The 17,943-nt window shown below is 37.8% G+C and overlaps 1 protein-coding gene across 20 annotated transcripts in view; it reads right to left on the bottom strand.

The window, feature by feature from the left end:
- Window positions 1–17,943, bottom strand: part of TRIP12 (thyroid hormone receptor interactor 12) — a 138,253-nt gene that overhangs the window by 59,599 nt on the left and 60,711 nt on the right. For all 20 annotated transcript variants that reach the window (XM_073218011.1, XM_073218008.1, XM_073218006.1 and 17 more), the window contains 2 exons: window positions 7,471–7,576; window positions 4,932–5,068 (listed from right to left, as the gene is read on the bottom strand). In XM_073218011.1, coding sequence (XP_073074112.1) covers window positions 4,932–5,068; window positions 7,471–7,576 — 243 coding nt within the window. The remainder of the gene's footprint in view (window positions 1–4,931; window positions 5,069–7,470; window positions 7,577–17,943) is intronic.

Below are 17,943 nucleotides of genomic sequence, written 5' to 3'. Positions count from 1 at the left end.
AAATACTGAAGACATACAACTAACAGATGACTGCAAAGCACTGAGGCCCAGGAGACAGGGCAGTAAAAATGTCAAAACAAGTAAGGAATGAGCAGCTTACATGAAGAAGAATCCTACTACATAAAATGCTAACTTGATCAATCATTCAATCTAATAAGCAAACAGAGATCAATTTCATTATGAATCTGACCAGGAGATGAAACTCCGTATCTGTAAAACTAGCAGTTTTACTGTTCCTCCTCTGTGTCTGAGTCCTAAAGCATTTTTAAACATAGACAATGAGTTTAGGCACCGTATTATCCACCATACGTTCAACCCTGAATACTTGACAGATGAGACAGAATGCAAGTCAAGAGGAAAACTGTTGTCATTATTGCTAAAAGAGGTACATGGACAACATGAGTTTGCAGAGCTTTTATGAAAAAAGAGATGCTAATACATCAGCCACCATTTCTGTATTTTCATAATGCTTTTCTTCACAGTTCATTAAGTATTTTTTTTAATCATCTCACTGGGACTTTTTAAAAATTCATGGATTAAGGTATGGTTTACAACAGGAGTCAGCAAACTGGCCCAAAGGCCAAATTCAGTCCAGCACATTGTTCTGCAAATAAAATTGTATTAAAACATAGCCAAACTCATTATTTTACATATTATCTGTAGCTGCTGTCGCAATATAGAGTTGAGTAGTTCCAAAAAAGCCTGTATAAAACCTAAAACATCAACTTCTGGTCCTTTACAGAAAATATTTGCAACCCCATGCCATAGTTTAGAGTTATAGGTTAACAGAAATGCTAGTATTGAAGATGGTCAGGGTTTAGCAAAATCCACATTTCTGGTGAGACAAAGGAGATGAATAATAATTACACTCTGTAATGCTACTTATAGGTGGTATTAATTAAATATTATATGCAAGCTGTGTCTATGTGGTACAAAGAGGTATATAAGCTTTATCACGCACACAAGGCAACTGAGGCTTTCTGACTTTGAGTGTACCTGCCCAAGCTTAGTTACCACCATGTCAGAGACTTGAACCCAGGCATTCTGTCTTCATAGGTTGTACTCTTCAGAACTGTACTCCATCAGCTCCTCATATAGACTCTTCAGTACTAATTTTTAATTCAAGTATAACTGCTGCTTCACATCATACAGAAATCTTGTTTAAAAATACTGTTATGAGGTATCAGTTGTGACTGTATTTGTTAAAAATGACTCCAAAACTTCTTTAAAACTCTTCCAATTATGTAGAGACCAAATACAAAGGTCTGACAAATGAAATTTGGTTTTGTTAAAGCACTCTCTGAAAATACTTTTGAAGAAAAAAAGAAGCTCACTTTCTCGGGTAATGCTCATTTTTTAGATGTATCAGAGGGTCTACTAGTTTTACCTTAAAACACGCTACAGATCTACAACCTGTTATTTTAAAGGTTTAAGTTGAAGTTACTTCTTAAACACATTATTCTAATGACTTACATACATAATGAATATGTCAAATTGCACTGCTACAAAGACATTAACCAAGACACAAAAATTTTTAAAGCACATAATTAAAAGAGCTGCTTAAGACTTACAGTGGGGTCCCAATCTTAAGGGAACCACAGAACCACTACAAGAAGGGCAAGAATATTGACTTTTAATGGAGGTAGAATGTCTGTTTTGACAGAAACCAGTTACTAGACCCAAAGAAAAAGATGCTCTGAGAGCCCTTTGGTGGCAGGTCTTAAGCATTTGTTCACTATTGTTTTCTATGTAAAGTTTTACAGAATTAGATAAACCAAACTAGCTTAGCTTATGAGTGGCTGTTTATAAAGTCATGCAGGTAAGGAAATATAACCAACAAATTAAGAGTCAATGACAAAGTTCTTTAATCAAGGCATCAAACCTCCTTGGGCAACATGCACCAGATGTATCCCCAGACAGAAATATAAAAGTGAGACTAGAGAGAAAAACCCAATGCTAGGTTTTTAGGAGGAGGTCAGTTAGTTTTTTGTTTAAACCAGTATGTCTCCTATCTAGCCTTGGCGTATCTTCACAATTAGTCTCCAATACACAACTGGATGAAACAATGGAGAAAGTGTTGATGGCAGACTTATATAATTTAACTTATGAAGCCTCTTATGCAGAAAGCAAAGCTAAAATATTAGAAAGCTGCCAGAATTGTTTTACTTGACAGGAACCACTAAGGGTTTACCAGATACTTAAGCACTGGAGGCAACAAGAAGATTTTTTTCAGTGTCACAAAAGCTTTGAGCGGGATAAGAATGGCTGTAAAGAATGTAATTATGCCTTAAATGGGCCTGGTATTAGGTGATACGGTAGCAACCTAATTTGTAGTGGTACTAAACCAAAGTCATTAGGGGGAGAAACATTTACAAAAGTTTCTTCTTACAATGTGCATTCTGTTCACTTGTGAAATACTCTCAATGCAAAATGTGGTGTCAGAACATTGTGTATTTTTCTTTACCATCTGATTGTTTCAGGTATAAAGAAGAATACATGAGTTTCCACTTTAGTGTTTCTAGTATTGGCAAGACTTTATCAGCATTATAAAAGGGTACAGAGTTTTGATGAAGTAAAAAACTAAATGACTCAACTTGTGGAAAAATGGGAACACTTAACTTTCAACTTCAAGAGCTAGCATTTCCTCCATGAAGAACTAGCGGGGCTGGGCCCCACACTAGACTATACTTGAGGGTGACCCACCCAGCCGAGGCTTTTTATCATCAACAAACTTTCCTAAGTGTCAACAACACTAGCAAAGTCAGGGTGATATTAGCAAGTTTGCCAAAGTTGGAGCAATGATTTACTATCTAATGTGTGAAAAGAAGTATGCTTATGTCAATGATTACAACAAAACAGGTCAGAAAGATATGCTCTTAAAAAAATAACACTAAAAAATGAATATATAAATAGCACCAAAGAGATCAAATCAATCTGTTTAAAGTAGTGAAAACATGATTTCAAAACAAATTAGAGTGTTACACCAACTGTCCAGGATGTCTGAGAATGAACGTTTGCTAAAAGCAGCTCTTAAGTTATCACCATCGGCTCATACTATATTCTCCACACTAACTTAGTGTGTTTATTTTTTTTTAATTGCAATTTTACACACTGAGAAATTAAAGCACATTACACTGAAGAATATAAAGCTAACAAATAATCTGCCTCTTCTCCCAGAACTACTTTAGTGGGCTGACAGAGGAATTTCTGTAGGATCCATAAAGGATCCAAGCCTCCAAAATGTAATGAGCTCGTACTGCTCTTGGGGCAGTGAACATGCCACATGTATCTTTTACGTAAACTGGAAAAACATGTAGAACGCACTGTGATATCAAATGTAAGTGACATTGGAATGAAGGCACTGAGTAATTTAGGAGGGCAGTCTTATGAACCTAATTCCTGGAAGCCTTTATCCTCTTAGGTTCCCATACCAGGGAACAAAATTTTACACACCAACCCCTTGTTCTGGCCCCCAGTTATACACATATGAATTAAACTCTTAAAACTACAAGGGAAGCAGAAAGGCATGGCTGTTACAAAGGTGCACTTTTTTTCAACTGAAAGGACCTGGATGGAGAGGCATACATCCTAGTTTGTAACCCTGGGTGAGCTTAACTGTTATGCTCACTGTTCCTCCTCATTTATAAAATAGGACTAACCATACTCACACCTCAGCAGGTAGTTTTGAATTTTTAACAAGAACATATATAAAGTACATAATACTGTCTCTACAAAAGAGAGTCCACTCTATAAATGTCAGCTACTATAATTACTGTAGGGAGTCCAGTTTAACACCACACTCAGCAGCTCCATCTGTCATCCATATGGGAATTGCCCCGCTTCCATATTCAGACTTGAAATAAACATTAAAATACTGGGAAGGATGTGTTATGTGTCAGGAAGAGCATCAGTGAGTTACATGTGCAAAAACTCATTGCACATGTTTTTTTAACCCCCATCTACCATTTAACCCTTCAGAAAAACTCTTCTAGGAAAAAGGTATGGGAAAAAAAAAAGTGTCACCTCCCAGCATAAGAGATGCTGTAGGGTCACTATGTAATTTATCATACAAAAGGAAAGATCAGTAAGAAGAGTTATTAAACTGGACAGAAAGCTGAGACAAAAAGCATAAAACATGGGACAGTAGTGGGCAAACCAAACCTTCCTGGCAAACGGGATGTGCCATTAACTGTAGGCATTAAAGAAAATTAGCATATATTCTAATATTAAACAATAGCATATGAAAGAGCTTTGTTCAAACTATATGCTCACACCTCAACCTATGTGTATCATCCTCATTTAAAGGATGCATATCCATATGTTCCTAACGATAAACTGTAACATTTTTTGGTCTGTTCTTAATGTGAGAAATGCTAGTGACAAGCTACTTTTCATATTGGTAGTGGATACATATTTAAAGCTGAAGGGAGAGAAAAGAATTTTTGCTGTGCTAAGATACCAAGAAAAATAAAAATAAGCCCATAAAATGTACAGTTGCTTAGATTCAAACAGAATACTTATTATTTCTTAGGGGTTACAACATTCTAATTAAAATTTACATATGTATAAAGCCATTTTGACCATATTGTTATGAAATTATATTTCCTCTAACAATCAATGGGCAACTATGATATGTACTGACCTATAAAAAACAAACAGAAAAGGATTTACTCCCTCCTAACAGCCCTTTGAATGTAAATAGTACAAAGGTGGATTTGGAAGAGGATTAAAAAACAACACATAAATCCAACTAACCAAAAAGCTAAACCTATAAAGTGAAAAAAGAGAAGAAAAAGGTTATTTGATGGTAGCACCTAGTGTATTTCTGCTCCTTCTCTTACATTATTTTGGAATATCTAACAAGTAATTCTTCTCTAAATAAATCTTTAAGATACATAAATGCACTTCAGGGCCAAGCAGTACTTATCTACCTGCAGCTCCTTGGGGAGTTTCGTCGGTCCGTGCAGCTGAAGAATTCACTGTCTCCTGGTTGCTTTCAGGATCTGCCATTTTCTCCTGCCGACGAGCTTCAGCAGCTCCTCTTTTGCCCAGGCCAGAGCCCCGCCGACTGCAATGGAAAGCAGCCATCACAGGCGAAACCAGCAGTGACCAGGAGCACCACCCTCACCGCACAGAGCTCCAGTGCAGGGAGCACAAAGCCAGTTTCTTCTTTTTTCATAAAAATTGTTGCAGAAAATCACTATGAGTAACAACCAAGACTTTGTATATTTAAAATTCTTCCAAGTTACATCGCATTCACAATACAAGCTTTTGTGTTGCTATGAGCCATTGTCATCCTTACAAAAATGATTTTTAAACACTTCCTACTAAATGGAAAACTGAATCCTTCCACAGAGACCATTCATTGAAATTAGATCCCAACTTCCAGAGTAAATAGTGGATTTAATATTTATAAATAAATACAGATGGTATTTGGAAAGACATTTGTTTAGGATGAGAACACAGAAGACATGGAGAAAAGGATGATCAGTCATTTTTCATGAAGCAAATGACATTTTATTGATGATTTTTTCTACTTTAATAGGGAAATCACAATCAATAAGCAAATAAGGTTAAAAAAAAAAACTTTCCCAAATTACAACAACTTGGTACGTTTAAATCAGCAGCTCCCCAATTACCTTAAAAATTTAAGAAACCTACTACTGAAGAAACATTTTAGACTGTAGTCAAACTACAGTGAATTTAAATGCTGCCCAGTAAATAACAAGCAGCAGGCATATGTGACATGGAAATGAAAGCTCTAAATTCCTGGCGAGTACAAGAAGATTTTTTTCTTCCAATAAGTAAAAAATCCTCCCTAAATAGGAATTTGCTTAGCCAATCTTTCCTTCAAAGGGAAACAGCTCATTCCAAACCCAACTGACCAAGCTACAAATCAGCAGGATTCAAACTGATTCATTCATTTAGCATTCCATTTGCAGCAGCCATGTGACACACACTGAGCTAAACACTTTGGTTGCTACCCTCAGGGAGTGTTAGTCTGAAGAAGCCTGAGACACAGCTGCAATAGGGCTTTGAAAGCACCAAGTTGAACAGGACATCAACTAACTCAGAAGTTTGAGATGAGAGCACTCTGGGCTGGTGGCTAGACAGCTCGTATACAGCTTGATCAGTAATCTCCGGGGCACCAAAGAAGTGATCATGACTTGAAGAAGGCTCGAGAGACAGGCTGGACACTAGATTACCTGACTGCATACAGCTTAAAATTCACTGCAACCACAGTGAATTCAGTTTGTACCTCAGGTAAACCAGATTCAAAATCTACCCTAAAACAGGACAAAAGCCCTAACGAACTAAAAAATTTTCTGAGGTCCTCATAAAGGTATTGTTAAGAAACCTCAAAAGCAAAGAGATATACTAACTCCAGATACTTGAAACAATCCAGACAGAACTAGGAGGTAAGTGGAAAAGAGGAGATTTAAGTGGCAAGGGTCTTTTGCTTAAGACTTCTACAGAAGAAAGTCATACTGTTTCCAAACGGCACTAGGGGACCAAGAGCAAAGTCAACTACCCTAGTTAGAAAAGAACCAAAAGTAAGTGCTAAACCCTTCCTACTCACCTGACCTAGAGTAGGGAAGGTAAACTAAAATCAATTCCCCCGCTTGTTGGTTTCTGGCACACTTAGCAGAGAACAAACTGCACTTAACAATGGGAAAGTCCTACATGGCTGTGAGCAATTAGCAGCACAAGGGCACTTGAGGAAATGATAACGCTGAAAATATGGGAGGAAATTAAATACAAGAAAAAGATTTTTACCTTTAACCTATGAATCTCAGCTAGTTAATAAAAGTATGTGAAATACTACACCCTACCACATCAAAGGCAGCTGATTTTCTGAAAAATGAGATCCAAAACAGCAACAGGAGAAATGGAAACTGGAGATGTGAAAGCACACACACAAAACCTACTTGCTTCCTTAGGGAGCAGGTTTTGTAATACAAAATGTAAATTAAGTACATCTCTCCCCCATACCCATTAAACTCAATAGTGGTGCCAACACGTTGTAACTCGTTAGGCAAAATTACAGCCATTAAAACAGGCATTCATTTTGATCCCTTAGTCGCACTACTGGGAAATTTAGCTACGTTTTAAAAATACCCCCCAAATCTGCATAAAGATGCTCACTACAGATTTATTTGGCAAGGTGGAACTCTGAAAACAACCAAATGTCCAACTATTGGCAAAAACTCTGCAAACACAATGCAACAACAGAGGAAAAGGTGGAGGAGGATCAAAGCGGTTGTCAAAAAAAAAGCATGATTAAAATGTAGCAAAAATATGTAAATAAATATTGGGGATGAATTCACAAAAATAATACCAGTTATAGAATAAGTTTATCAATTTCAAGTGAAAACTGTAATAATTTTTTTAAAATTGTAAAGTTAAGGGTTCCAATGCAAGTTGAGCAGATGTAATGAATCCCGTGTAAACCAGAAACTGATGTATTACCTGGCACTAGCACAGGAGCCCGTGGTCTTCTGGCGTGTGCTCCGCCTCAAACTGGGGAGCTCAGCAGGTGGGGATTCACTGCGCTTCTTAGTAGATTTTCTTAAACCTACACATGTGACAGGCAGAAGTAAAATTTTGAAATGAGAAGTTACCATAAATTAAAAATTACGAAATTCTTCAAGTCATCATCCTGGTCAGAAGTCCTCTACAGACTCTTCCCATGGCCTCTCCCAGCAGTCTGCTATGTTTCTTCCATAGTTTCTTTACTTAGCCTTTTCATACTGGGAAAGTTCACTTTGCAGTTGGCATTCATGTTCAGGAAAATCCCCCTTTAGCCCAACTTTGACTCAAGCTATCCCACAACCTGAATGACAGTCCTTATTCTCTCCAACCATCCTCTTTAAAGGATCCTATCACAACTCTGCTCTTCTACTGCTTTTCTTCACTATGAAAGCTAATACCTTTTTTAGTATACACTCTGTTTTAAATAAGATTTTAACAAATTTCATTTAGCACTTTATTACATTGTCTTTATACTCTCACTTTACCTAGTTTATATGATGAGGCTTATCAATAAGGCTCCAAGAGAACAAAATGCTTTCTTTTTCTTTATACCACCCCATCAGCAAGGAATATACAGTACACTTGAACTGAGGGTTACTGGAATGTCCAGTTTACAGAAAACTCTATAATGGCAGGGGGGTGGGGAATAGCCATGACCACTCAAGCACACTTTATGTGTTATTTTGGAATGTAACTAATACTTTTATGGGGTTAACAGATTTTCAATAAGTAAAGCAATTAAGTTTAGTACCATTTTTATGAACTACAAGGAAACCATTAGAGCATCCATCCACTCTCACCTTCCCCTAAACAATATTATCACATATAATGATGTACTGTGCAGTGTGCTCTATCTAAACAAAGACCCCCAATAAATACTGAAAGGTCTCTGAGTCAACAAGCATATTTTTCCATGAGAACTACAATATTATTCTAAACAGAACTTTTTTGGAGACCAATTATATAATGATAATTGGCCAGGTCACCTGCTTTCACCCAGGAAGTTTTCATTTTCTGACCATTTCACTGCTTTAAAGTGTTAAGATAAGAAATTCCTTACTCCTGATTACGTTAAAAACAGCAGTAGAAGGTCTGGGGAAAGGTGGTGAAAGACTTCTAGACTTTGTGACCTTTTAGACTTTCATTTGAAAACTTCAGTTCCTTCGACTTGGGGTGCCACTTACACCATATATACTGAAAGTTGCTAAGTGAAAAGCAAGCTATTAAAGAGCCTTTACACAGAAAACAGAACCACAAAGACAAAAATCTATGTTCAGACAGACAGGCATTACCACTTAGAATCTAAACCATACCTTTAGGGACTTTTTAAAAATAACTTCAGTGAAAGGTTATCAAAGGTTATCTAGACTCCTCAAACTGGTACAGATTATGAAATTTAAGCAGGGAAAGAAGATTGGCCAAAGGGTCTCTTAAATCTCTCTTTTATTTTCAGGTTGATTTTCTATATGGCATATCACCAGAATTATTGTTGTGATCACAAATGTATGCCTGATATACTATTTTATCTTTGCCTGTACACACACCCCATTCACTGAAAGACAAACACAGCATGTGGACAGATTATAGGACTAGCTTAACATACTCAGCTAATTAGTATCACTATTTTTTAATATTTAAAATTATTTTATTTATATGAGGCACAAACATTAAAATGTACAAATCTTAGGTACAGCTTAATGAATTGAAATGTTTACACATTCATGTAGCCATCACTCAGACCAAAACATCAAACATACTAATTCTACCCTTCACTTGTTTCACCCATCACTACACCTACTCTCACCTATGACAACAACCAGTCTGTTTTCTGTTTCTGAGTCTATTTTTTTAGTCTTTTTAGTCTTAAGGAAAAAAAAGGGGATAGGGCCCAAAAGGTATGGTTTAGATTTCTAAATGGGAGTGCCTGCCAGAAATTATTTTTTTAAGTATTGCAGAAAATACTAAATTACTCTTATCGAATGGAAGCAACCTAAGAGCCATCAATAGATGAATGGACAAAGATGTGGTACATATACACAATGGAATATTATTCAGCCATAAGAAGAAAACAAATCCTACCATTTGTAACAACATGGATGGAGATAGAGGGTATTATGCTCAGTGAAATAAGCCAGGCAGAAAAGACAAGTACCAAATGACTTTATTCATTTGTAGAGTATAAAAATGAAGCAAAACTGAAGGAACAAAATAGTAGCAGACTCACAGACTCTAAGAAGGGACTAGTGGTTATTACCAAGGGGAATGGGCTGGGGAGGGTGGGTGAGGAGGGAGAAGAGGATTAAGGGGCATTACAATTCACAATCACAATATAAGTAGGTCACAGGGAAGGCAGAACAGCTCAAAAAAGACAATTAATGACTCAAACATCTTAACTACACTGATAGACAGTGACTGCAATACAGGAGGTGAGGACTTGATAATACAGTGAATGTTGAAATGACTGTGTTGGTTATGTGAAACCATCATTAAGAGTGTATATCAATGATACTTTAGTAAGAAAATATCTGCCAATTTTGAGTTAGGGGAAGAAGAGGATGGTGATACAGATGATGCCACAAATAATCTGCACTCTCTGTGGCCACAGAGAGGACAGTAAGGTCCCTGTGGTTGGGACAATCAGGGCAGGCTTCCTGGAAGAGGTGGATTAACTAACCAGTGCCAAAAAGGGTGTTACATGCTGAAATTGATCCTGTGTTTGAAATGCTATGCCCTTCCCACCAGGGAGGTAACATGGGGGATCCGTGAGGCACCAGGATGGAGAAGATAGGTCCTGTCCTCAAGATCAGTTCAGAAATCATGTCACCATGAGAGTGAACAAAGGTAACCTCCAAGTTGGACTGTCCCTCCTCTCGTCTACAGAGAGTTTGCAGGTGAGAGTAGGAGAATCAGACATGCTGGGTCCAAAGTCCAGTGTGACCATCCTCAAGCCTAAGACCTTGGGCAACTGACTTCACCTGTCTGAATCTCACAGGTTGGTATCTGCAAAGTGGGACAATAAAACCAACCTTGGGGTGTTACTAGCACAAAAATCATGTAGGAGAAATTCCCAGCCCATAGCAGGTGCTCACAAAATGTCAGCTCCTTTCCAATCCTGTAGGGAACGTTAGTTCTGTGAGGTCAGGGGTGACATCTGTCTTAGTTCAGGGCTGGGTCCCAGTGCAAGATACAATCAGTGCTCAGTGAATATTTGTCTCATGGATGAACAGTTGGGTGACCCAAGCTCTGGAAATCACATCCAATGTTCTGCAGCTCCCGTCCCCTCCCAGGGGAAACATCATTCTGTACTTTCAAACAGGGAATAAAGCCTGAGGAATCATCTTACTATGCTGATAGACAGTGACTGCAATTGGGGGTGAGGACTTGATAATGTGAGTGAATGTTGAAGCTACAATGCTGTTCATGTGAAACATTCATAAGACTGTGTATCAATGCTACTATAAGAAAAAAATTACTTATCTGAATTGTGTGACTTAGAATAGACTTAAAAATGCACAATTTAGAGAGGGAAAAAAACAGCACATATTACATTAAAACACTCCAAAAAACATGATAAGTGGTTTCACTTACAAAGTACTTCAAAACTCTTGTATTATTAACACAAATTATTACTTAGTTCGTGTAATACTAAAGTGTCCTTATGCATAGTATGACACAGTAATGGACAGTAGTACAAATTTTTTTTATCTAATCTGTGACCCTCAAAAATGAAATAAACTTAACAAACTGTGGGCTGCTGCTTTATTGCCAAATTGAGATACAGTATGCTTTTGGACTAAACTTTTAAACTCACACTATTCATGCCCCATTTTAGAGTTTGGTATTTAACCTTCTTTAAAAAACTTCATTCAAATACAATTTCCATGTGACAAAATATACTATATGGGGTTCAATATGGAGTTTCATAAATGTATTCACCCCTATGACCAACACCACAATCAAGACACAGAACATTTCCATCAACTAAGAAGCCCTTCACCTGCCCTGCAGCTAGCCCTCCACCCAGCTCCAAGCACCTGGCAGCCACCCATCTGCCTTTCTGCTGCTATCACCTATTCTAGACTGCTATGGATTCACACAGTTTGGACACTGCACATAACAGCAGTCCAATCCTTTTTACTGAAGAGTGGCTTCCTTGGTGAGATGTGCCACCCCCTCTTGATCCACTGCTGGTGTTAAACTTTCAGAGAGCTGTATGTACCAACCACAGAGAAGCAGGGCAGAGAAAAAGCAAAACCGCAGGGTAGACAGAAAAATACTTACAATTGACATCAACATCATACCACAATGTAAAAGGACCCTTTGGCCAAGGGATGTAACCATCTAGCCTGACAAATTAGAAAAAAGAACCCCAAACATTTTGTTGCCAGGAAGGCAATTCCAAAGAGGCAGCTACATTTAATGCTGTCCAGTGGAAAAGAGCTCAGGATGGGAGACAAAACTAGCTTTTACACAAGAGAACACCTCATATGTGGTGAATATTGGTATTAGTAACTTGCCTGAGTTTCTAAACAAATCAAGTCAAACCTTGCAAAAGCTATATAAATTCTTTTTGAACCTACATAGTTCTTCCATTCAGAAGAACTATACAAATTCTTCCAAAAGTCAGTATTAGAAATGTCATACATTCTAGGAAAAAGGAAAGGTGAAGCAGTTTGGAGATAAAGTACTTCTCTAGAAACGGGCTAGCTTAACCTCTTTTTGACCATTCAGCTGACAATGCTGTCTTCACAACTTTAAACTGGCTACAGTTTTTCAAAAGCACTTTCAGATACAAAGTCATGATAACTTTTATTTTTCAGACAATTAAAAAATATTAATCGACTTTGCCTAAAGGTACATAACCCAGCCAATAACACAATTCCTAAGCTGATCTTGAAGCAGAAAAGAGACTACTACATCTTTGATATACTTCTAGCAAGGTATTAAAATTTTGCTTTACTAGTTCATTCAGAAAACTTTAAAACTCTCCATATAAGAACACTGTATTTTTGTAGACTTGAAATATGTTCTAATCTACTGGTCAAGTAAGGACTATTTCAAAAGAAGAGGAAACATGTTAAGTGTAAACCAACAATCTACTGAAAACTAATGAAAACACAGGTACATGGCACACACACACACGCACGCACGCACACGCACACACACACACACACACACACACACACACCCTCCCTCTTCCCTAAACTCTGTACGGCAGGAAAACTACATGTCTTTATTTTTATGATGCAACTCTGAGAGGCAGCCAGTGTATCACTGCTGAGATTAATATATTCTTACCTACAAAGCCTTATATAATCAAGTATAAATGTAGACATACTACTTTTATCTAAGCTCTTGACCTTATTATATTGGTATAGGAACGTATGTACTTATTCCTATAAATATATCTCTATAATCTTTATTCCTTTGGATAAAGGAGAAACTGGCAGTTGGTATTACTCTCTTAAAAGCCGTAATTGACTGGTTCTATGATATAGGTATGTTTTACTCATTTTTCTTCTAATAAGTATTTCTAACCAAAAACTTGATTTACTCAAAAGTCCAGGGCCTTGTCTTTATCTTTTAAAATGAGTCCCTCTGCAAAGTGTGACATCTGAAATGTGAAATAATGAAATATCTTGTGTAATCCAATTGTAAGCTTAGACTTATAAAATGTACAATCAACAGACTGAGGGCCTTCCGTATTCTATTTTCTGGATCCTTACTACTGTAAAATTGTTAAGATGCTCTTGGGTGCCTTCTCCTTATGACTGATTTTTCTTTTCTACTTCAAATTTTTAAAAGCATTTCTCATTACAACACTCTGAATTGATTTCAATTTTGTCAATTTTCAATAGAAATGAGCACTAGTAACATGATCCACCTACTGCACTACAGGTGTCACCAAAGGTAGAAAAATACCAATCCTAGAAAGATATGGTATTCACTCAATTGTGTCACTTTAAAAGTAGCAACAGACAACCAGAAAATACATATTCACTATCACGTTTTTATTCTATTTATAATTCTTCCATGAGCTATTACAGCTATGCTGATCTTTGATATGGTATACATGTATCAGACCCACTACATACATAGTCCCACAATGAAAATATAGCCCCTGCCAAAGAGTAACATATTCCAGCAAAGCAATAATAAAGTAAATTTCTAGTTTCTTAAAGGTTCCTTCCTTCTGCTGTATAAGGAGTCATAAATAAACATGAAGGCAATGTATTTGATAAGACTGTTTAAAAATCAGGGGTGGGTGGAGACTGATCTAATACCTTCATTCAATGAATAATGATTCCATTAAAATACATGAATGTTTTTATTCTCCAAGTTACATATTTACTTTAAAGTGACATTAGAAGATTTCAAGTAAACAACTATTGTATGATATCCAGGAACCCTTTTTCTGAGCACGATGTCTTTTTTTTCTTTTTTTCTTAATTCTCTGGGGATCTCTCCTACACCGTCTATATGTCATGCACACTATATACTTTCATTAGATTAGTGGGACTCAATGGCTCACTCTTTTTGCATCAATTCTACCGTCATCATCCCCTCTTCCCTATCCCAGTGATTCACTCAAGGATAGGCATATGACCCAAGGAAATCAGGGACTTTCTCACAGGTTGATACATAATGATAGGATGATATTTGGGGAAGGTGGGAAAGAAGGAGCAATAAACCACAATGCTGGAGATTGACAATCAATATTTGAGCTCTGGGATGCAGCCAATCCTAAGGCTAGAAATTTCCTGGCTTTACCACTTACATGAACTTTTCCCTTAATTTTAAATATCCATCAAATATAACCCCAAATCTTCTGACTATAGGTCATTATTGCATTAAAATTTCTAGTCTAAAGAAAGTGTCAGAAAAAGATGGCGGCGTGAGAGGTAAGACAGAGACCTTCTCCTAAAATGGCACATAATACAAAAACATAATTAATACAATTAATCCTGAAGGAGCAACAGAAAGAGGGCTGCGCCAGACTGCATACACCTGGAGAAAAGAACAGACCTCACGAACCGTACCAAAGCCATAGCCCTGCAGGACCTAAGCCCTTCCCCTACCCCAGCTCACCAGCAGGAGGAAGAGAAATGGAGCAGGCAGGGAGTGAAGGCCTTGGACTGCTGAATACCTACCTCTGGAGATCTGCTCTGGGAGCACAAACCTACATTACATGGTGCTCTGGTGATTAGGGGGGTGGGAAAGCTAAGAAAGTCAGAATACCTGGAGAAACTGAGTCTCCAGCCCCTTGTGAAAAACAGGGATCCCTATTGAGCTGCTCTGGGACAAAAGAAAGGTGGGCAGTCTGAGAGACTTCCTAATGAGAGGGCTGCTAAAGGGGAAAGGATTGCACAGAGCTTACTTACTGCTCAGGAGAAAGGACAGGGAGACAAAATAATCCAGAAGCACTCTGCCCAGCATGTTAGGAACTTTCACAATCTTCAGCCGCTCCAGCCCCCTGGCTGGCTATGCAGCTCCAAAGCCCCCCTCTGTGATACGCAACCTGCTGTGCCATCCTCTTGGCCAGCCTGCACCTGGCTAACAAACGAGCAAACCGTGCCCTGCTGTTAGGCCAGCCAGAGAGAAGCCCTGCCTACAGCAGCTACAAACACAAAGCATAGAGGCTTATACCTGTGTACTCAGCCCACTGGTTCTGGCAGTGGAGATAGGCATAGCAGCCGGGAAGCAGCAAACAGCAATTTCCTCCCCACCAGGTACCAACACAGCTCCAGGGGCTGAGCAGCTCCAGAGAGTAGAGCTTCTGGGTAACAGAGGATGGCACATACAAACATAAAACGTCAAAGGAACCTTGTTCAAAGCAAAATCATACATACACCAGAGAAAGAGTCAAATGAAACCAAACATCAGACTTCTCAGCAGAAACCTTACAGGTCAGAAGGGAGTGGCATGATATATTTACTAATGCAATGAAGAAGCACCTTAAATCAAGAATACTTTATCTGGCAAGATTATCATTTAAATTTGAAGGAGGGATTAAACAATTTCCAGATAAGCAAAAGCTGAGAGAATTTACCTCCCACAAACTGTCTCTACAGTATATTTTGGAGGGACTGCTATAGATGGAAATGTTCCTAAGGTTTAATAGCTGTCACCAGAGGTAACAGAACCACAGTAAAGAAAGTAGAACAGTTAATTACTAAGCAAATGCAAAATTAAGTCAACTACCCCCAAAGTCAGTCAAGGGATAGACAAAGAGTACAGAATATGACACCTAATATATAAAGAATGGAGGAGGAAAAAAAAGGAGGAGAAAAAAAGAACCTTTAGATTGTGTTTATAATAGCATACTGAGTTAAGTTAGACTCTTATATTGTAAGGAAGTTAACCTTGAACTTTTGGTAACCAAGAATTTGAAGCCTGCAATGGCAATAAGTACATATCTATCGATAATCACCCTAAATGTAAATGGACTGAATGCACTAATCAGAAGACACAGAGTCACTGAATGGATAGAAAAACAAGACCCATCTATATGCTGCCTACAAGAGACTCACTTTAAATCCAAAGACATACACAGACTAAAAGTGAAGGGATGGAAAAAGATACTTCATGCAACTAACAGGGAGAAAAAAGCAGGAGTTGCAGTACTTGTATCAGACAAAATAGACTTCAAAACAAAGAAAGTCACTAGAGACAAAGAAGTACATTACATAATGATAAAGGGATCAACCCAACAAGAAGATATAACCATTATAAATATGTATGTTCCCAACACAGGAGCACCTACATATGTGAAACAAATACTAACAGAATTAAAAGGGGAAATAGAATGCAATGCATTCATTCTAGGAGACTTCAACACTCCACTCACTCCAAGGGACAGATAAACCAGACAGAAAATAAGGAGACAGAGGCACTGAAAAACACATTAGAACAGATGGACCTAACAGATATCTACAGAACTCTACACTCAAAAGCAGAAGAATACACATTCTTCTTAAGTGCACATGGAACATTTTCAAGTATAGATCAGATACTAGGCCACAAAAAGAGCCTTGGTAAGGAAGTGAAAGACCTATACCCTGAAAACTCTTAAGAGAAATTAAAGAGGACACTAACAAATGGAAACTCATCCCATGCTCCTGGCCAGGAAGAATTAATATAGTTAAAATGGCCATCCTGCCCAAATCAATATATAGATTCAATGCAATCCCTATCAAATTACCAACAGCATTCTTCAACAAACTGGAACAAATAGTTCAAAAATTCATATGGAACCACCAAAGACCCTGAATAACCAAAGCAATCCTGAGAAGGAAGAATAAAAGTGGGAGGATCTCACTCCCCAACTTCAAGCTCTACTACAAAGCCACAGTAATCAAGACAATTTGGTACTGGCACAAGAACAGAGCCACAGACCAGTGGAACAGAATAGAGACTCCAGACATTAATCCAAACATATATGGTCAATTAATATATGATAAAGGAGCCATGGACATACAATGGGGAAATGACAGCCTTTTCAACAGTTGCTGCTGGCAAACTGGACAGCTACATGTAAGAGAATGAAACTGGATCACTGTCTAACCCCATACACAAAAGCAAATTCGAAATGGATCAAAGATCTGAATGTAAGTCATGAAACCATAAAACTCTAAGAAAAAAACATAAGCAAAAATCTCTTGGACATAAACATGCGACTTCTTCAGGCAAGGGAAACAAAAGCAAAGATGAACAAGTGGGACTATATCAAGCCGAAAAGCTTCTGTACAGCAAAGGACACCATCAATAGAACAAAAAGGCATCCTACAGTATGGGAGAATATATTCATAAATGACAGATCCATAAAGGCTTGACATCCAAAATATATAAAGAGCTCACGCACCTCAACAAACGAAAAAACAAATAATCCAATTAAAAAATGGGCAGAGGAGCTGAACAGACACTTCTCCAAAGAAGAAATTCAGATGGCCAACAGACACATGAAAAAGATGCTCCAATTGCTTGTCATCATAGAAATGCAAATTAAAACCACAATGAGATATCACCTCACATCAGTAAGGATCACCACTATTCAAAAGACAAACAACAACAAATGTTGGCGAGGTTGTGGAGAAAGGGGAACCCTCCTACACTGCTGCTGGGAATGTAAATTAGTTCAACCATTCTGGAAAGCAGTATGGAGGTTCCTCAAAAAGCTCAAAATAGAAATACCATTTGACCCAGGAATTCCACTTCTAGGAATTTACCCTAAGAATACAGTAGCCCAGTTTGAAAAAGACAGATGCACCCCTATGTTTATTGCAGCACTATTTACAATAGCCAAGAAATGGAAGCAACCTAAGGGGCCATTAGTAGATGAATGGATAAAGAAGATGTGGTACATATACACAATGGAATAATTCAGCCACAAGAAGAAAACAAATTCTATCA

This window comes from Manis javanica, chromosome 12 (assembly GCF_040802235.1).
Source record: "Manis javanica isolate MJ-LG chromosome 12, MJ_LKY, whole genome shotgun sequence".
Lineage (NCBI taxonomy): Eukaryota > Metazoa > Chordata > Mammalia > Pholidota > Manidae > Manis > Manis javanica.
This window is presented reverse-complemented; position numbering and strand designations above follow the sequence as displayed.